Below are 21,906 nucleotides of genomic sequence, written 5' to 3' on the forward strand. Positions count from 1 at the left end.
ACACGTCACTCAAAAAAGCTCCCATTTCAGTTTGTCTGTAGACTAGCCCAGCTGACACTAAGATATATACTATTCCCCACCCTTCCCTTCCATGGCAACATCCCGAGGGGTTCCAACGTCCAAAGACACTTGTTTGAAGCTGACAGGTAATTAATACTTTCAACATGTAAACACATCTATTTCCTTCGTGTATAGCTAGCCAGATATTTAATGTGTTAGTAAACAAGTGTTTAGAAGACAAATATTTGACCCTGGCCGTTGAATTCATTTAGATCACCATGGTGATGCAACTGTTAATATCATTTACGCTCTGAAAGTGCACACGATTTGAAAACACCAAGACGTTAAGTGGTTTTGTTGACATGTGGATACTATAGGTTGACAACTATATATGTTGATGGGGCGATGAAAGCATCAAAATTCTTAAAATGAACTAAATGTTTATAGTTTTATCGTTGGGGGTGTATTAATTGACTGTCAACCATATGTCATCGTAGACCAAACGCTTTCATATCAGAGCACACTGGTTGCGAAGTTTGGTGTTGAACTTTGTTGAGTCTACTACACGCGCAAACTTCGGAATCGATGACGATTATTTACAGAAAGCGAGCTGTGTTCCCAGCTGACCGCCCAAACAATCATTTGGTGGTGATTTCACACATTTTTCCCCCCTGACTTCCCAGGTATTTCTTGGAAGTTGGGAAAACCAACACATTTTGTACTGCACAACACTGCCTCGGGGGGGATCTCTCGGACAGGAGATAGTTCTCAAACATTTTTAACTTCGAGTTTCGATTGTGGTGTCATTAGAATTTCGAAATAATGCAAGCTCTCTGATTGGCTGGTTCCACGTTTTCCAGTTTGTGCAGAGTCCCATGTACATATCCAACTGTCAACACCGTGTACACGTTGGAATTCCCATGCGAGTTCTAAGGGGCATCGTGCTTGAAGCAATTATATCCAGATTTCGGGCCTTTCAGTCTACCTTCGAGCCCTAATCATGAGTAACATCACATCCGATATACAGACGATTGAATTTTTAAGCGCTTACACAAATAATGACTTATCACGAAAGCAACCTGTCTTTTTAACGCCTTGTATATATTTGGAGTGAATGTACTTGTAAACATCATAATTTGAATCACTCTACTAAACATTATTATAAATTTGCAAGTGCATGTTTGGAAATTGACACATGGAGAAAAGATAACATATTTTGTTAATGGGTATTTATATCAACTTGTTAACACAATTCTGCTGCGTTGCTCCGTTTGATGAAGGGGTTTCTACTTCAATCTGTGCGAGAATCAACCAACACTGGTTGTTGCTCGTGAGTGCCCGCGCGGACAGTAAGCCTGATTTACAGCTTACCGCAGTCGATTGACAGGTTCATGTGAACGGCAGTTATCGATATTTAAGGTCCTTCGCCGTATCAAAATTTAGAAATAAAACTGATCCACATCGAAAACTTACGACGACTCTTTTTGAAAATCCCTTTGTGTCGGAGAACCGGAAGTCAAGTGTTTAGAACAGGAAGTGCCGCTTTTGACAGGGTAAGTATGTTGTGAACAAATTGAGTCACTTATTGCCGCTTCCTTCTCAATTGATGACGACTTAACAAAATCCGTCTTCTTACAATGACAATTGGAGATGTGATTTGTGTTGAAGACAAATTTTGTCGGAAGAGGGCCAGCATCTGATGACCGAGGATTTGAAACCTAGATATTCCCTGATTAATATGTTTGCCCTTAATCTGAATCGCTTTTCTCCCACGTTAAATTGACACGCCGGGATATTACTGAAATATTGAGCCCAATTCCCACACAAAGCCATTTTGTATTTGAAGTGACTTACAAGGATAAGGTCGTATGAATATGCAACTTTTCTATGACGTTTCAGTGTAGATTCTAACACCTGTAACAAGCAAGTGACCACATGACCACTGTCATGCAATTAATGTAACAATTTGAATATTCAATATCCCTTGTATCTTTTTTTTATTATATAGGGTATAGTTTGTTGAAGTCAGGGTAGAATGACACACAAACCAGTTCACAAACTCAAACCATCCGATCTTCAGTTGGCCCAGATCGAAACCTGTGATAGCATGTGTAGATAATTATCGCTGTTATTAGATTATGAAATTCGACTGCCTTTCGTGTATGTTCTCATCGCTTCCAGCAATATTCCAGCCACATCACACCAAGAATTGGCTTCTCACATTTAACCAATGTGGGGAATCAAGCCATGACCTACGACGTGATAACCTTAGTTTGTTTGCCTGAACCACTGTTGGTTCATTAGTACTTCTCAAATACTTCCCACGTTTCACAAATCAAATAGACGCAAAACTGTCTATATACTGATTCTTCAAGGTTACAGAGTTTTGACCCTAAATAATGATAGTCCACTGTTAGAGGACCGAGAATGGTTTTCAACACTGCCTTTTCGGCCTCAAGTCCCTGCCTTGAAAGCCGCCCCAGTGACCTTGCCTTGATACACGTCACATAGATACCCGTAACGACTGACCTTGATATACACGTGACATTTACATAGAACATCGGACACCACGAGTTGCTTACCCAACATCTGGACAATGGTCAGTGAAGGTGTGAAGTGAAGGGGGATATGTAGTACACACACATGGTCTTCTTTAGGGACTGGGGCAGCTTGGTCTAAAACATATTGTATCTCAGGTTTTAGTAAAACGAACACTGTTCAATGGTCGACTACCCGTGAAGATCCGTGTTAGAATAGGTCTTCAGCAACCCATACTTGTCGTAAAAGATCAGGCTCGCTGACTTGGTTGATGCATGAAATCGTTTCAGAATTGAGTGGATCGATGCTAATGATATCAATCACGGGATTGTCTGGTCCAGACTCGACTATTTACAGACCGCCGTCACATAGCTGTTATGTTGCTTAGTGCAACGGTAAGCAACAAACAAAACAAGAAAAAAGAGTTATTGGTCGAAAACGATCGAATGGTCTGTCTCTTTCAAGACATTGTCAAGTATTGCGTGTACGGCGATGGTAATCCTTCAGGTCGTATCGTACTTCGAAGGAAATCTGCTGTTCCTTTAAAGATCCCGACTGTTTTAGGGCATAGTATAAGAAATGATCCCCGGGTGCAGAATGTGTCCCCAGGACCGAAGCGTTATCATAACAGCCGACTTTACGTGTCTGTGAGTCACAGTGTGGACCTGGCTGATAGTGTGATTTCGTACCCCGACGGCGTAGCTCGCCATGCATGACGTCAATCCCTGGCTGCTTGGCCGTGACTAATTAGTTCAGGCCGATATACCCACAGTTCTACTGACGGTGGCGTAAACAATTATCATCCACCCATTGTATGATAATCGTGGTCCCTATGATAGAAGCACTCCTGTTGTAGAAGGCGTCTTGTCATACAAAAAACACAAATTACAATAAGAAAAACACATGGTCCGTATTTGACTATGAACATCGGTTATCGTTCAACTCAACTGTTTCTCAGTGTTAAAAGTAGTATCATAGTGACTGTCATAACGGACAGATGGCGCACAAAATCAATGGCAACACACTCATACGTTCACGGCGGTATGCGACAATTCAACATCAATACAAAGGTATATATTGATCAGCACACTGTCTATGCTCCAACATTCAACAAACACCAATGTAATAAACCTGATGTAAACGCCCTATCAAAAAACATCCAACAGATACGTATTAATAACCATGTATTAGTTATTGATCTACGGCCCGACTATTTTATTCTCTGTTCATGATGTACGTATGTATTCATAACGTAACGTGCTCGTGTGTGCGGCCAACGTGTCTGTGCACATGGTGTGCTGGCAGTACTACGAGAAGGCTGTTTTAAGTGGTATTTTGGTGAATATTTAAAGTTAAATGAACTCTAATACGTATCCAGTTCCGAATGTTAGTCTAATGAACCAATTAAAACTGCATAGATTTGAGTGATCAGCATTTTATTGCATAAGCCCCGTTTCATATAAAGATTTTCGCGCTACGACATTCATAAGTCCCATTCTTTAACACAGACTTTGGGAAATAGTAGTGCGAAGGTCGCTTTATCACTGGCAGTCGCTCACTTGCTTTTTGTCAGTGATCAACCGCCAAGCACGATCAACATTCGAGGGAGACGTTGCTACTTGAAATGTAACTAAAATCAGCTTGGCTCTCTGGTAACGAGTATTCTACCCTCAAAGATATCATAAACCTGCGTCCGTGAAGGCCGCCAGCGGGATTGGTAAACAAATAAACAGTAATGTCGGTGTTAAATCAAAATTGACTTTAAACATTCCATTTACGTAATAAAACCAATCCCTCTTGTAACTTTAGTAGCCTAGTTATTTAGGTTGCGGTCCAAGGTATTGGGTTTTACTGCTAAATACATAATCCATGCACTGGATAGCAACAGCAGGGTTAAGACAAAAGTTAAGACAGACCTGCTGTAAACCTGTCTTAGGTATGGAAGGTTTGCTCGTGGCCAGCCGACGTGGCACAAAGACGAATACACTATGAGCAAGCACCGCAGTCCCCCTGTTCCTAGGAATGAGGTCTTCCTTTTTAACGCGAAACGACTACTAACACGGGATATGTCCCAAGTTTGTGCGGCAGTAAAATAGTATAAGTGTATGTTCCTTAGATTTGCCATTTCTGAGTCTTCTTCTGTCTGCGGGGCATCTGATGCGTATGCATCTGCGTGTTTGCGCACGTAGAATATCATCCGTAGAATTGATTTAATACAAATCTCAGAAGAAAAACATCACTAATATGAGGTTCGCTGTTCAATTCGCAATGGGATACAGTGCGTGAAAGCATTAATGGCATGATACTGTTACTGCTGTAAGATGACGTAGAGACCATATATCGGTAAATGGTCTCTGGATGACGTAAGACCCTACGCAATCACTCAAACTTCGTTTTTCTCGATGCTGCCCTTGTTCTTTAGTTAACCTGGGTCTTGAACGCTACTCCAACTTTACGACCTCGTTTAAGAGAATGGCGCCGCTCTATGCTCAATAACTGGTTGTAAAACTGTATATTCAGCCGGGGGCACTCCTCCATTGGATGCCAACTGTGACAGGGCAGTATGAAGACATATGGCGGTGTCAGCGGTCCGGTTGTTCTCTGTGTCTCCTGGACTCGCTGTGAGACGACATATTGATATGCAGTGCCGATTGTGATGTGTTTGAATGACAGAAGTGTCATAAATGTATAAGCTTGAGTACTAATACTACCATCTGTATAGCTTCTGTGGTATGTGTCAGGATCACAGTCAAAATGTAGCCTGATTTCAGCCAAGTAACAACCGTTTGTGCCAGTTTTTGAACGTTCAGGGTTGATAGAGGCTTAAACAATAGCAAATTAATACATAGGTAACACAACAGTGGCTCCTACAAATGTTGATTCTTTAATCGAAACCTCGCACTCCTTGTTTGTTTTGTTTGTTTATTTGTTTGTTGTTTAACGCCACACTCAGCAGTATTCCAGCTATATGACGGCCTACTGTAAATAAGATAATCCAATGATTGACGCTAGGAGCATCGACATACGCAAATATTGGATACGATGACATGCATCAACCGATCCTGACCACCCGATCCCGTTAGTCGCCTCTGACGGAAATCATGGGTTGCTGAAGACCTATTTTCTACCCGTATCTTCACAAGTCTCATTATACTTCTAGGTTCGTCAGCACTATACCCGTGTTCGTGGGTTTCACCAAAGTGGTAAGCGTGTATGATCTGAATCACTTCGGCTTTCCCCCCATGTTTAGCTGACACGCCGTGATGCAATTGAAATACCTAGTTCACTCACTCACTTTAATCGACAGACGCATCCGTCACTAAACATTACGGATATCGTTCTTGGGCTCGTCTCACAATGCAATCTTAGAGCTAAGAATGTCATAACTCGCATACCTTAATATAGATTTAGCACTAAAATTAAGTATAGAACGTGGCCTTGCAGAGTACATTATTGCCTTCAGATAGATGTTGGTTTCAATGAGGGTGTTGTTCAGTCCACAACAGTTAACCGCACCTGTCAAGTTGTCATAAAAGGAGCAACACGTATTGTGCATACACGTGTCTTCAAAGGACATCGATTACGTTTTGTACGGTAAATCGAAAGACACCTATATTCGCGCGGTTCATTGAATTCACTTGTTTACTACTAATGCCACGTGACAAGACAACCCGGGGAAGACAACTTTGCAGGATTATAAAATCTGGAAAAAGATTGAGATTCTTTAGTGTTTGAGCATACACGGTCACCATTCGCAAGTACCTACGGAGGTGGGAATACTGTCGTGGAGGACACACTTATTGACTGTTGAGCGGCATTCTACTTCGTGGGAGACTGGCGGAAGGATTAATCCATGGTCGATTAGTCAATCCCAGGATCGCTTCCAGGGCATTATGACATTTATCCCTTGGTTGTATTGCCATACACGCTCAGCTGGCGATTACATATACACATGGTCTTCTGTACACGATATCATCTGAAACAGATAGCAGAGGTGTTGCTCGACATCAACTGTGAATATTTGAAGACATAATAAGAGCTCAGAAAGGTGTGCCGAACATATGCCAACCCTTCACCCTCTAGTGAAGACGTCGGGAAGGCCGCAGCTTGCATCGCTACGTGTCATGACGGACCTGATGATGAGTGAGTGTGACATGGTACCCTGGCTGCGTTGATCGTCACTAACAGTGGTGGTTGTAGGCACAATCCGACCCCGCAGAGATGTTGTCACTCCATCATATAGCGACATGCCCGACTGTGATGTGCACGAGGAAACATGACACGAAAATGCCTCTTGAACAAGCATCTCACTCTGTGATCTTTTTTTAAAAATATATCATTCTGGCCACCACCTTTGATTATTTGTTTTTCCCTTTACACATTGTGATAAGGAAGAAAATAGTTTCTTGAAATACAAGTGTTAATACATCATAAGCTAATTGCACACAAATGATAAGATCTTACTGGGTTCAAATTTTAGGGCTTTCGGAACCTTAGGTTAGCGCTTGTTGTTGCTGTACCCTTATATGGCAATCTTCAAAAGTACGTGGACGAAAAGAAGCTCTTTATAATCAGCGAATCAGCTAAAACAGGAAAACGTTAGGAGATCCCGAAGAACATATATTTTAGTTGTGGGCGTATAATATACAGATGTTATCGCCATGTAAGATTCCTGTCTACCCGTGTATGCTAACATAGTGAGCTGATTACAATCTCATGCATCGTTCATAACTGCCTTATTAACAACGTTGTCAAAGTCGTTATATGCGCCGGAGGAATTACAAGCGCCGTGGGTTATGATTAGCCGGCTATAATTAATTAATAGCCAGTGTTCTGAGTCATCGACATGTTGTCGGTCCCTGGAAACCTCTGATCTATGAAGGTGACTGTTCACGTCTTAGTCAGATAGCCATCTGTGCAACAGGGTGGTAGGTCTGTTTAATTCAGCATGTACGGTCCATACTGAACAAAAGCTCTCCCCCATGGAACATTTAACTTGATGGATGTGCTAAATCCACAGAGTAAACCTTTCATCTCGTCAGTGGTGGGGAATGTATAATGAAATTTAAAGATAGATGTGAAATGTTTCTCGCTTTCGGTTATGAGGTGCACAGCTTTCATTTAGATCGCAGCTGAATGTTTTGGAGCGAGATGGGGGCTGACCTCCACGGACCAGAAATTAAGACCACAAACCTAGAGCTGCGCAGAACAGGCTTGAAGCCCGTGGGCGTGACCCCTTTCTTGGGATAGTCTGTTGATAAGCCAGAGATTGAGGTTTATAACACGTCTTTCCGACAAGGGCTTCATAGCCGCATGGGGGGCAGGGGTGGCCCAGTCGTCTTAGGCGCCGCGATTTGCTGTGCAGAGTTGTTCCCTTGGGCGCGCCAGAAACCTATGATTGTGGGTTCGAATCCCGGTTCGCCCCGATTATGTTTCTACGTTTGTCAGCACCATACCCGTGCTCGATTCCCCACATGTGTAGGGTGTGTGAAGCCCATTTCTGGTGTCTCCCGTCGTGATGTTGCTGGAATATTGCTAAAAGCGGTGTAAGATCATACTCACTCACTGGGAACTTATTCTGCCCCGGAATAGCCACGAAAAAGCCACGAAATAGTCATAGGCCGGTAGCAAACTAGGGCCAAACAGACCATGCCGTGGTCGAGAGCTGGAGCAACGATGCACGTGGTCTGGATGCGTGATGCGCCCAGCGGAAACGCTTGGATGCCGTCCGATTCTCATTTCAGTTGGCTTGAAATCCCGGGCTGAATTCTGGAAGCCACAGGGGGTATGGGTTGTGTCCCTTGGGCGCGCCAGGAACCTATGGTCATGGGGTCGAATCCCGGTTGGCCCCGATTATGTTTCCAGGTTTGTCAGCACCATACCCGAGCTCGTGTGTTTCACCGAAGTGGTAAACGTCTGGGACCTGCATCACCCCGGGCTTTCCCACACATTAAGCTGACACTCAGTGATATAACTGGAATACTGTTAAAAGCGGCGTTAAACACAACTCACTCACTCACTCACTCTGGAAGCCATAGACGGTTGGGTAGATCCGATTCAGGTTTGCTTGAGATATAACCAAAGGTAACAAGCAATGTATGCAAATCACTATTGATACATATAACACCTACAAGGTGGGATCCGAGGTCGTGCTGGTTGTAAGGTGTTTATGTAGTCGTGCAAACAATCTGGGTGTACTTTCGGTCATACTATAAAACATGCTATGAGATGTCTGATTTATCCTCGAGGTATAGAGAACTACTACATGTCATTTTAATTTAGATAACTTTTAAGACGGGTGAGATTGTTTTCCGGACAATTATAACACCTTTGTTTGGCTCGCGTGCCGCAAGAAGGTAACATCGATTAGACGGAATAGTCTACTCTATGAAATAGGGGTGTCACGTTTGTCTATTATATAGGGTGGTCGACATACAAATCTCGGTCCACTTCGTTAATAAATATGACGCATGCATTTTGGGGGCGGGTTGATTTACCACGCCGACATTATTGCCTTTGAAGCGGAGCTGGCAAGGTCACGGCCGGTTGATCAGAGCAGTACGTATTTTGACAAGAGGCGAGTTTGCTATGTCTATTAGCTGTATGTCGGGGTTTGTTTGGCCGGTCCAGCACACAAACACAAACACGAATCGTGACTACAGCCACTCTCACTGCTTTCACGATGGGATACCTGTGTTTGATTGAGTGGAACGATTGCGGGCAAGATGGGATATACCATAACAGGTGTATTGTGTACGTCTGATAGGCTGGTCACGACAGATGACGCAAGGAAGTCAACACATCTCCATCGACTGCTAGGGGAGGCAGACCTTGAAAGAAGTGTATATTTTGAAAAATAAAAGTTAGAAAGTTGAAGGTTTGAGATACGAAGTTGAATTTGAAAATGTAAGCAGAGCTCCAGATAAGCTTTTGGTGTTGTGGGTATTTTACCCATGCATTTTAAAATCATTGGGTATCAGTAATTCTATCTGGGTATTCAAATTTCTGTTACACACTAGATTTTACACGTGGGTATTTAAGTTAAATATTTAAAAACACTATTTATCAAGTCCCTGCAAACTGGTGTCGTGTGGTTTCGAGAGCTTTATAGGACTAAACAATACCACGATACTTCCACAAGAAAGTGTGATGGCAAAGGATCATGATGTAACTGTCATCGTGGAGTTTGGCAAGGTTGACGGAATGCCCGGTTATAATTTCAAAATAAGTTGCTGATTTGCTAATCGAATACGCAGGGTTACTTCACAATATTTTGATGATATGCACAAGTTTTATTTTTGTAGCGTATCTGAAATGTTCGTTGCGTATTTGATACGCTTGGATTTTATTTTACTGCGTATTTATGCATGTCTGATGCGTATTTTACGCAGATACGCAGCTTATCTGTAGCTCTGTGTAAGGTTCTAAGTGACTTTTCATCATGCAAAATTGTATTTTCAAAATATGCTAAACTTCCAACATGCTTTGTTCAAAATATGTTGAACTCATATCTTGAGAATTCAATTTTGTATATTTATTAAGTGTGTAAGACGTCCATTTCTGTTATTCGGTGTTGGATATGTATATTTTCAACGGTTCTCATAGACCTCCGTCATCTATTACTCGCAAGGTTTATTCAGGAAAGACGAAGATCTTTAGCTCATGTGTTTATAGAGCCGTGAATTTGATCCTGGTAGTGTTTAGTGTGTAGTGGTTCTGTTTGTAAAGTCTCCGGTTTCAGAACTAATAGTTATTTGGAGGATTTATATCGGAAAGTGTATTGTCAACATGAAACTGGCGCGTAGAAGGCTCATTTGGCGAGGTACCTTGTTGAAGTGTTTTTAAAACATTACAGAGCGTGTACTGTTACTGACAAGTGAGGCAACTATGCTTGTTGTAAGAGGTAACTAATGGGGTCGGGTGATTAAGCATCGATGACATAGTTGATGCATACCATCATATCCCAATTTCGTGGATCGATGATCATGATATCTATCACTGGGTGATCTGGTCCAGACTCCATTATTTACAGACCGCCGTCATTCAGCTGGAATATTGCTGAATGCGGCGTTAAACAACAAACAAACACAATTTTAAGTGTTTTTGAGTGAATTTGAACAATTCAATCGATCACTCGGTTCTGCTTCGTGACTGGTATAATTCTGTAATCTAAATGCTTGTGTAAACTGATGTATAGTGCCTGCGAAATAGTGCGATATATCTGCACATTTTATTTTAGGCGTATGTAGGTTTACATACACACAAATTTGATACGTCGAGTGTGTGACGACCTGGCGAGCAGGCAGACATACACGGCCACAATTACTAGACTGTGACAACCACAATAGGAAGCGCTGGCCATCTCTACCAACTCCCCAGCATCTTCGGATAAATCGTGACTGTGGAAATTTTACGCAAATCTCAGTGGAAAGAAATATTATATCCATTCTTCCGTATCTGATTTCAGAAGTACATTCTCCAGTAGACGCTTCTTTTGTGTAGGTCTTTGTTCAACATTCCCTTGCTGGGTGTGTAAATATGGGCCTACCATTGAAGCTACACACAATTCAGAGTAATGTGATAAGAAGTTTGTTACCTTTTTGTTGGACATGCGTGAACGTGTGGGATTTTTCATTGGTTGTTGTAAAAATTATATTTATTGGATGACAAGTTTTTCCAATCATTGTGGTATTTTTCCCCAAAATCACTCATGCAAAGGTTACCAAATATGGCCTAACAACTGTTTGTCATTGTTTGCATAATCCTTGAGGAGGTATGCATTTGCGTTGAGGGTGTTTCTGCCCTGATTAAAAAAAAGATACCCTGCTCTGGGTCCAGGAAACATCTAGTGTTTATTACCTACAAACTGGTTTCCCTGTTGGCCAGATTATATTACTACCTGGTGGGTCACTGAATATATGTTTGCCTTTCACTTGTAGCTTAACACATATTTGTTCAAACAACTTGGCTTCAATGCCTTTGCTTTGCACACATCTGCAATGATAACTTATGCGGGTGAGCAGGGCGTACAATCATAGGGCTGTCTTATTGGTGGGGGTATTGTAGGGGTACTTTGAGGTATAGGACATCTTCCTACAGTTGGGGGAGGGGTGCCCAGTTGACTGAGGGGACCCCATAACCTGCTGATCATGGTTCCAATTCCATTCCTGCTCTGTCATGATCTTTGGTGTGTGGCAACATACGTTTCTGCACACTTCACATTCAAGACACTTTCAATGATTTAACTGAATACTCAGGAAGGTTAATCACAAATCATTCTCGCATGTTTGTGGAAGATTAAGTTTTTGAAGTATAATCTGCTTGTAGTAATAGCTAAAGGAACTGTCTTTTGTGAGGAAACAGTATTGCCTTGTCTGAGGAAACAGTATTATTGCCTTGTCTGAGGAAACAATATTGCCTTGTCTGAGGAAACAATATTGTCTTGTCTGAGGAAACAATATTGTCTTGTCTGAGGAAACAGTATTATTGCCTTGTCTTAGGAAACAGTATTGTCTTGTCTGAGGAAACAGTATTATTGCTTTGTCTGAGGAAACAGTATTATTGCCATGTCTGAGGAAACAGTATTGTCTTGTCTGAGGAAATAGTGTTATTGTCTTGTCTGGGGAAACAGTATTGTCTTGTCCGAGGAAACAGTATTATTGTCTTGTCTGTGGAAACAGTATTTTTCCCTTGTTTGAGGAAACAGTGTTTTTCCTTTGTCTGAGGAAAAACAGTATTGTCTTGTGATGGTTGAAGTCCATGATGTGGACTATACTTTTGAAAGTGACCAGTATTATTTTGTTTGGTGTAAGAGTTGACCTGTTCTGTCTGACCTCAAGTTTTCTGAACAACCTGTCATGAGTAGTCCCTGCCAGTGGTGTTTATGATGTAGCCAGTCCTCTACTTAAAACCAACATGATGAATGTCCTGGAACAATGCATCCATGCTGACTGTACATCATGTGGACTGTTACATCTGTTGAATCATGCTCCCCATGCAAACACAGGCCCTGTGTGTGATGTAACAAACACCAGCTGATAGAGGTGCGACCCCTTTGTCTCCCACAGGAAGAAATTATTCTACTTTATGATAAATAGTGTTGTTGAGCCAGTGTGCTGGGAATATAGTAGTCAGTAGTTGCCCATAAGCCCATGGGCCTGTCTTTCTGGTTGACACAAACGTCATGTTAAGTGCTATCTTGTTGGATCAGTTTCCATGGTGAAAGTGTACATGAGGTAATTGCCTCCCAGCATGCTTGTGCCATGTTACTAAACCCTATTCGTCATGTTGACAGTCACCTGCAAGATAATGTGTTTGGGGCTATGTTGGGATTTTATTGACCCATTACAAGGGAAGAACACACTAAGTACATGTCTCACCAGTAATTTATTGAAGTTGTTATCAGACAAAGGTAATGGGAAAATGTTGTTTGTTTGGTCACAGACTTATATAGGTCCGTGGTTTGGTTAATACCCCATAATAATATGTTTTTAGGCATAGTCAAGACACAACTGATGGGTTGGTTCCCTTGACCAGGTAAATGTGGAGTTTTTATCCCATGGCTAGATAGATAAATGTGGAGTTTTTATCCCATGGCTAGATAGATAAATGTGAAGTTTTTATCCTGTGGCTAGATAGATAAATGTGGAGTTTCACACTTCTCACTGACTTTTTTTTTACAATACCCCAAATATTAAAGCAACCGTTTTCACTTCCTGTCCTGGGTCCAGGCCAAGTGGCAGGAGCAGCTGTTCTGTTCTTATTGTTGCTGTTCCTCGTTTTTTCCGTTCTCTGTTCCTAATGCTCCTGTTCTTGTTCCAGGCCAAGCGGCGGGAGCAGGTGTTCAATGCCCAGAAGGAGCTGGAGGCGAAGCTGCGGAAGGAGGAGGATGAGATGTTCCGCAGCTTCCATTCCGTGCGGAAACAGGAATCAGAGAAGATCTCCGAGGAGATAAACAAGGAATGGGAGGTGCGCCTTAAGGAGCTGACGGAAAAGTTTGACAAGCAGATGGAGGGGAAGAGAAAGAAGATGAAGGACAATGAGAGGAAGGTGAGAGAAAGGGGAAGGAGTATTTCACTGCTGGCTGATGGCAAGGAAGTCTCCAACTCTCCAGTCGGCCCTTCTTTGTGTTACCCTTCAATAGTTACACGTGTTAACCTTGTCATAATGTCACTGCACACTTCATGAAAAAATGTGTAGAAAACATTTAGTTATCCAACATAATTATCATGTTAATGACTCCCCATCTGTCAAGAGCATGGTGTATTTGAGGAGTCTACCAGCTACCAGGTTAAGTGTGTTCTTGATAACGCCTGACTCTCAAACAGCCCAGCACCTACTCATGCCAGGAGTGGGCGACAGTAGCCAACAATTCATATTACAATGATCAAAGGGCAATATCAAGTTTGCAGCAGGAGAAATATGATTCGTAAATCATGTTGACTGTCTACCCTTAGGCCTTAGCTGCAATAAATCATTTAGATGTGAAACACATCATGTTAATATAGGTTTCCAACAATTTGCTGATCCTTCATTATTCAAACAATGGCAACACACAGGATCTCTATAAAGATCTATGATTTGCATGCTGATGGTTAAAAACAGAGCTTGAACTTAAGGTTAATATGTCCTATTCATAATGTTGACAAATGTTGTTGGGTAGAGTCCTGTACCACCAAACCTCATAGACCCCCCTCGATTACTGACACTACTCCTATAAAATATGGAAGGTAATTAGATGTAATGCACTTGAAACTGAAAGTCTCAGTGCCAGATAGAGGGAGGGCTTTGTGTCTGTTATTCATGATTGGTTCTGTAGTTATACACTAAAGCATTTCTACAACCTATCAGCTTCTTAGGTTACGTCTCTGTTATCAGATCCTTAATATATGCATGCATATGATTGTAACAGAAGGGATCTGTACCTCTTTACATACATCTTGCTGACTATGTTGACCTCAGTTTGGCTGGAAATAGACATGTCAAGTATTTTAAGTTTAAAATAGATTATCACAAATCTTCAAGATGCACACATGTGTCTTGAACAGACAATAAACTTGTGCAGACAGGTCCTCACCAACATGTTTGCGTTAACAAGACTAATGTTTGGTTTGCTGGGATTATGAAGATTATTATGCTAGGGTCTCACATAGTTTCTTAAGCTTGAAAATTCAGATCTTTTGAGTTTTGTCCCTCAGCTTGCCAAAGGGAGACAACTTTGGAAGAATTATTTCATAGTGATCTCCCTTTTGCAAATTCAAAAGATCATTTTGATCAGACCTTTGATGTGTATGGTAATGACATTATGGACTTCAAGCTCTGCTTGTCAAAGGAAAATTATATTTTCATCTGGTAATATATTTCTATGGTCCATAAATATAGGAAAATATTTTTCTGACCTTTTTTGAAAAGGATTGAGTAATTTTAAGGTAATCACTCCCTTCAGACAGTTAAGGTAATGAGTCATCCCAGCTGGTTGTAAACAGGGATTTAGATGTAGAAGCACATTGAGCATGGGTGTCAGTGTCTGGCTGTTATTTATTTGTTGGAGTTTGAGCCCTGCTCACATGACTCATGGGCTGCTTATCCAGCTCTTCCAGTCAAGGATGACTTCATTTAATGTGCTTGCGTATGGCTAATAGTTCTGGAGGGTTATTTGGTTTTTCAGGATAATGTGTTTAAATAATTTATACCTCATATCAATCCTTAGCAAGATGAAAGCATGTGGTATATGTTTTATGTGTACTGTATTAAAATGAAGGAACTTGTGAATAAAACAAAGACTGTTACAGTAGTGTAATTACTATCATGTAAAGAAGTCCAGACATTATCCAAATATGCCAGTGTGGTATTTGCAGTACCTGGCTATAGAGGGATGGATGCCTCCTACAGTGTGAATGGGTACCAGTGGCCCAGTTGTCTAGGGTGCTGCAATTCAGAGTTGTGTCCCTTAGTCATGTCAGGATCCTTTGCTTGTTGGTATGAATCAAGGGTCACCCAGATTATGATCCTTGATTTGTCAGGATCAGACCCAAACTCGTGATCACCAAAGCTGCAAATGTCAAAGACCTGCATCACTTCAGGCTTGCCTCTCAGGATGATAAAACTAAAATACTGCTGAAATCAGTGTTAAACCCCAACTTGCTCACCCTAAAATTATGAATCTATTTCATTTTTTTTACGCCTGTCATGATATATCTGATGTCTCCACTGTTCACTGATGCAGATTTTGATCTCAAGATATATACACAACCTATATGAAATCTGTTTGTCACAGCTAATGACAGTGCAGTTTGAGAATGAGAAGAACGTCCTTCAGAAGACTATGACAATGAAGAGGGAGAAAAAGAAGAAGACGATGACCTTGAGGCTGAGGGAGAAGGAACAGAGTACGACCTCTGACCTGGTCAAGCGACAGAGCGTACAGATGCTGAGTCTTCTGGCAGCCAAGCAGGAGGAGATGAAGCAGGAGCTGGTGGTGGAGCTGCAGAATGATCTGGAGATCCTTCAGGTGAGGGAGGGGGTCCTTCATGGGAGTCTGTGAGTAGTCGGGGCAGAATGGCCTGGAGATCCTTCAGGTGAGGGAGGGGGTCCTTCATGGGAGTCTGTGAGTAGTCACGGCAGAATGACCTGGAGATCCTTCAGGTGAGGGAGGGGGGCCTTCATGGGAGTCTGTGAGTAGTCACGGCAGAATGACCTGGAGATCCTTCAGGTGAGGGAGGGGGACCTTCATGGGAGTCTGTGAGTAGTCACGGCAGAATGACCTGGAGATCCTTCAGGTGAGGGAGGGGGACCTTCATGGGAGTCTGTGAGTAGTCGGGGCAGAATGACCTGGAGATCCTTCAGGTGAGGGAGGGGGACCTTCATGGGAGTCTGTGAGTAGTCGGGGCAGAATGACCTGGAGATCCTTCAGGTGAGGGAGGGGGACCTTCATGGGAGTCTGTGAGTAGTCGCGGCAGAAATGACAGGGATTATGTTCCAGTTCAACCTTTTGATGACTTTGTTTTTTAATTATAAGTTGTAAGTTGATATGAAAGAATGAAATGAGTGAAGTTGTTCTGAGAAAAGTTGGAGTGTTTCTTTCATTCTCCTATTGATCTCCATTTCCATTAACACTATGAGGAATGGAGCAAACAAAAAAATTACCATGACAGTTGCAACCCCAGCTTTATGGAAAACACATATGGACCCCAATCATATAGACCCCACTAAATACCCTCTATGGTTATTTTACCATCCTTCCTGTACAAAGTCTGGAGTCCAGCAGTCGTGCAGCTCATGATGATGTTGCTGTTTCCAGACTGAAGAGTCGGCCGGGCAGGTGTCGGAGCCCCCAGTGGAGGAGATCATGGAGGTGCTGCAGACTCCCACAGTCTTCGAACCACCCTCACCCAAACCACCGCGCTGTCGGAAGAGGGACCTCTACAGTGATGTTAGTGTCTTCAGCGACATAGATGAACAAGTGATTGAGGTGAGCTGAACCCTCACCCCCATGGCACAAATATAATTAGGTTAAATAATTAGGTTACGATGTACAGCAGGTGTCAAATTGACCATCAAGTGTTGTAGGTTACCATTACTACATGCAGGTGACAACATGGGGGTGGCCTTGACAACATGTGGCTGAGTATGGTCTGGTGATCATGACAACATGTAGCTGAGTATGGTCTGGTGATCATGACAACATGTGGGTGATGATGACAACATGGGGGCGATCATGACAACATGGGGGTGATCATGACAACATGGGGGTGATCATGACAACATGGGGGTGATCATGACAACATGGGGGTGATCATGACAACATGGGGTGATCATGACAACATGGGGGTGATCATGACAACATGGGGGTGATCATAATGTTGGTGATGACAACATAGGGGTGATCATGACATGGGGGTGATCATAATGTTGGTGATGATGACAACATGGGGGTAATCATGACAACATGGGGGTGATCATGACAACATGTAGCTGAGTATGGTCTGGTGATCATGACAACATGTGGGTGATCATGAGAACATGGGGGTGATCATGACAACATGGGGGTGATCATGACAACATGGGGGTGATCATGACAACATGGGGGTGATCATGACAACATGGGGGTGATCATAATGTTGGTGATGACAACGTGGGGGTGATCATGACATGGGGGTGATCATGCCAACATGGGGGTGATCATAATGTTGGTGATCATGACAACATGGGGTGATCATGACAACATGTGGGTGATCATAATGTGGGTGATCATGTCAACATGGGGGTGATCATGACAACATGGGATGATCGTGACAACATGCGGGTGATCATAATGTTAATGATCATGATAACATGGGGGTGATCATGACAACATATGGGTGATCATAATGTTGGTGGTCATGACAACATGGGGTGATCATGACAACATGTGGGTGATCATGATGTGGGTGATCATGACAACATGGGGGTGATCATGATGTGGGTGATCATGACAACATGGGGGTGATCATGACAACATGGGGTGTTCATGACAACATGGGGTGATCATGACAACATGTGGGTGATATTGTGATAATAGGGTTGATGGATGTGTCACAACAGGGCAGGGCAGGGCAGGGGTTAGGACCAGAGTGACACATCCATCAACCCTATTGTCACATACTGGTCACACTGTTGTACTTGGCCACCAGTGTCTATTGCCTGCAGGGGTCAGGAACACACCTGTCAAGACAACTGATCAGTCGGCATCCGATCAATAACGCCATAATGATCTTTGCCAATAAATCATTGATTGTCTGACAGTGTAATTAACACTGACGACCATTTACTTGGTGATATTGATTATATAATGACATTTATGGTGAAACCCTGTTGTCACTCTCGAGTTATTGACATGATCCCTGTAAAGGTGATTGCACGATTACACTGAGTATTAAGGAGAGACACAATATTTGTAGGTAATTTGAATTATGTGTTTTGTTGAAGATGGGGATTTCATTCACATACAAACACTCTGTCACTCATTACTGTTGCCCTGTTTTACTATGTGATAAACAAAGGCTACACTTTATTATCATCATCATCACCATCATCATATAGCTCTAGTAAGTGTATAGTGAGTCATTAGTTGGGAGTCTTCACTGTAGCATCAAAAGTAATATGCTTTAACCCTTAACAAAAAATTAGTTTATGAATAGTGTACACCACAGACTAGCATCACATACACAATCAGTGTTGATGACACCTGTCGCCAGGAATAGAATTAATCAGAGCAGAACCATGTCACAACAGCACCATTCTAGAGGAGTTCTAAACATAGCCTGCACACTCCCCAGTCTCAGCAGGTCTCTGTACGGCTGGGTTAGTTTGGTTAAACACCACTGCACATCTTGCAGTCTTTCATCACAGACTGTCTGGGGAATTAAACCACTGATTTGCCATGGGCGACTTAAATAATGCTAAATCAGCACATTCTGTCGCACCTCAACAAACTTGGCTTTCTGCCGAGATAATTAATAATTGTTCTTGGTTAGATGACAAGGGCGGATGAGGTAACACAATGAGTTTCCATGCTTGAGATGTAGTTGACTTTGTTGATTTGCTTGTTGATACAAATAATGATCACTAAGGCAACAGAACAATTGAGAAAATTTCATATGTGGAATTTCTAATTACTAGGTGTAATTATGCTTATCGTGACTGTTGTGTGGTGCATTTTTCTAATGTGGAGATAGATAAGATCTGCAGCATATCAGTTTTAATGTTGTGGTTTGTGGTTTCTGATATCTATAGATCTATATAAGGGCTATAATGAATAAATTATTAGAATTTCATTCAAATGTTTAAAACATATTAGGCAGTGTATTTTATTTTTAAAAACAAACTATGCAAGGCATCTCTGTCCATGAACTGTCAATGGATGGGACTCCCACGAAGCATGCATGTCTCGTAGGACTAGGTATGTGGTGTACTTCACCAAGAAAGCAGGGAACACAGTGATTTGTTGTCTCTAGGTATAGTCTGGAAGGTAATTTAAAGTACTGACGTTTACTACAATATCTGAAAAACTATCGGACCTACTCCAGTCAAAGTTAGTATGAGGTTATTAAACAGTCATACATAACTAGATATTAAATTTAAAGACAATCGGTGCATGAATAAAAAATCTGTCTTTTTAGTGATCACTATATTTCATCAATACAGTGTTAGTGTTGCGCGTCTCAACATGCGTGATTCCCGTGCACCCTTTCGAGTTGAGTTGATTGGTTCAACTGTGACATATGGCCCTGTGACGCAGGGGTAGCATTATGGAATGCTTCAATTGTGACTGAAGTGACTGAAGTTTGTGTGAATGATGTATAGATCTAACTAAGTTACTTCCTACTTTGCAATGAACATGATGTTGAAGGAATTAAAACCTAATAATTTTTATGCATACTTTTATTTGTTGAAAGTTGGTACTGGCAAATATTTTTGGGGACTGGTTATTTTTAGAGTTGCCAGTCCACAAAGACTGGCAGTTTCAAAAGCCAGCGGGAACACTGTTGATCCCTGGTTGCGTCATACAAAAAAACATTTACAGATCATACTTGTTGTTACCCTGCCTAGTGTGCGGCATTAAGGGGCTAAAACAAGGATTGGTCAGCTCAGAGTCAGTATACTGTGTCTGAGTGGGGTATTCATGTTAAACTGCAGCATGGCATCTCAGGCTAGCACTATAAAATTGGAATTAGTCTGGACTAGTACACTCAGCCACACACAGGGGATACTATCTTGCAGCTCCTGAGTCATGTACCACGATACATATACTATGTACCACTTCCTCCCTGCAGGTGGCCGAAGGTGAGCAGCTGACCTACACTGACCTGGTCAAGGAGCTGACAGAAAACCTGATGTCGGACCTGGAGAAAGCCAGGTGAGCTACAGCTACAAGACACACGGCTATTTGTAGTTTGATGTTGTGTGGTCAGTAGTTGTTGAAAATAACAGGGAGGGGATCACAAAGTTCATGGCAGGTTCAGGGGAAAGTCTGGAACAAGGAAACACAATTTGGGGAAGTCTGATGAACATTGGCAATTATTTCAAAATTGAATAATAAATTTGTCTGATATTAGTGATTACATGCTACTTGAGCAATTTCACTTACTTGGAAGGTTGCTGTAGAAATAAAGGACATTTAGGAAGGTTAAAGAAGAAAGGCATCTTGCAGTAAAAGGTGACTATGATTGTTGTTAGAGGCAACTAATGGGATCGGGTGGTCAGGCTTGCTGACTTGGTTGATGTATGTCATCGTATCCCAGTTGCATGGATCGATGCTCATGATGTCAATCACTGGATTGTCTGGTCCAGACAACATTATTTACAGACCACTGTCATCAAGCTGGAATATTGCTAAGTGCAGTGTTAAACAGCAAACAAACAAACATCAAGACGGAGGCCCAGGCTCAAATCCCCATAAGGTTACACTGATTGGTTACACTGGTTATTCTTCTTGTCCCAGCTAAGATATTCCTGGTTCAGTGCTACTAACTGACCCACTCACTCTATACATGTTGCATGATGTATCTCTGTGGTTCACCACATGCATGTGGTTGAGACGTGTGCTTGTTGTCTGTCAGAGCCATCTACCGCTGGATCACAGTGAAGGACCTCAATGTGATGGAGTTTGACGAGACGATCGAGGAGGACACACCTATGGGACTACTGAGGGGCATTAAGTTTGGCACAGAAACCTACCATGTGCTGTTCATGAGACTGTGCAGGTAGGACGTGTTATAACCACTGCCTGCCTTGCAACAGTGGTTTGGCACATGGGGCCTTTCTTTTTTATTCATTGGGTTACATGTCTTTTTCTCAACACCTTTGTCCAGTGGTCAAAATAAAAATAAAACTACATGTTTTTTAAATTAAAATACAAATTCAAAGGATGTAGGGTCGGTAGGATGAGGAGAAAATATATGGAAATTTCTATTTCTCTTTGGTATGTACTTGCCTCACATAATTCTATACGATGATAACAAGCTACGCTGCTGTGACGCGCTCTGTGTTGTGTTGTGTTGCAGCTACTGCGGCCTGCACTGTGTGGAGATCAAGGGCCACTCCAAGAGTGTGGGGTACGAGCCAGGCATGCAGATCACTCCCGACACCTTCCAGAACACCTGGAACGCCGTGCTGATTGACGGGGACTGGAGGCTGATCCAGTGCAACTGGGGGGCCAGGTAGAGGAACGCCATATATCTTTATGTGGCATTATACCGCAGTATCAATGAAGACATGGATTTTAACTTCTTTGTTCTTCTAAAAATGCCACTATTCAGTACAGATTCTAATTCTTTATCAAGGTACTTATATCGGTACCGTAACGTCATACTGAAAAAAAGTAGAAGT

At 42.2% G+C, this 21,906-nt stretch overlaps 1 protein-coding gene across 4 annotated transcripts in view; it reads left to right on the forward strand.

Moving 5' to 3' along the window:
- The window catches only part of LOC139479073 (hillarin-like), a 60,623-nt gene that overhangs the window by 35,295 nt on the left and 3,422 nt on the right, over nucleotides 1-21,906 (forward strand). For all 4 annotated transcript variants that reach the window (XM_071261824.1, XM_071261826.1, XM_071261825.1 and 1 more), the window contains exons 3-8: nucleotides 13,360-13,587; nucleotides 15,815-16,048; nucleotides 16,838-17,008; nucleotides 20,352-20,434; nucleotides 21,138-21,281; nucleotides 21,582-21,737. In XM_071261824.1, coding sequence (XP_071117925.1) covers nucleotides 13,360-13,587; nucleotides 15,815-16,048; nucleotides 16,838-17,008; nucleotides 20,352-20,434; nucleotides 21,138-21,281; nucleotides 21,582-21,737 — 1,016 coding nt within the window. The remainder of the gene's footprint in view (nucleotides 1-13,359; nucleotides 13,588-15,814; nucleotides 16,049-16,837; nucleotides 17,009-20,351; nucleotides 20,435-21,137; nucleotides 21,282-21,581; nucleotides 21,738-21,906) is intronic.

Source organism: Haliotis cracherodii, unplaced genomic scaffold, assembly GCF_022045235.1.
Source record: "Haliotis cracherodii isolate W230 unplaced genomic scaffold, xgHalCrac1.p SCAF_4, whole genome shotgun sequence".
Taxonomy (NCBI): domain Eukaryota; kingdom Metazoa; phylum Mollusca; class Gastropoda; order Lepetellida; family Haliotidae; genus Haliotis; species Haliotis cracherodii.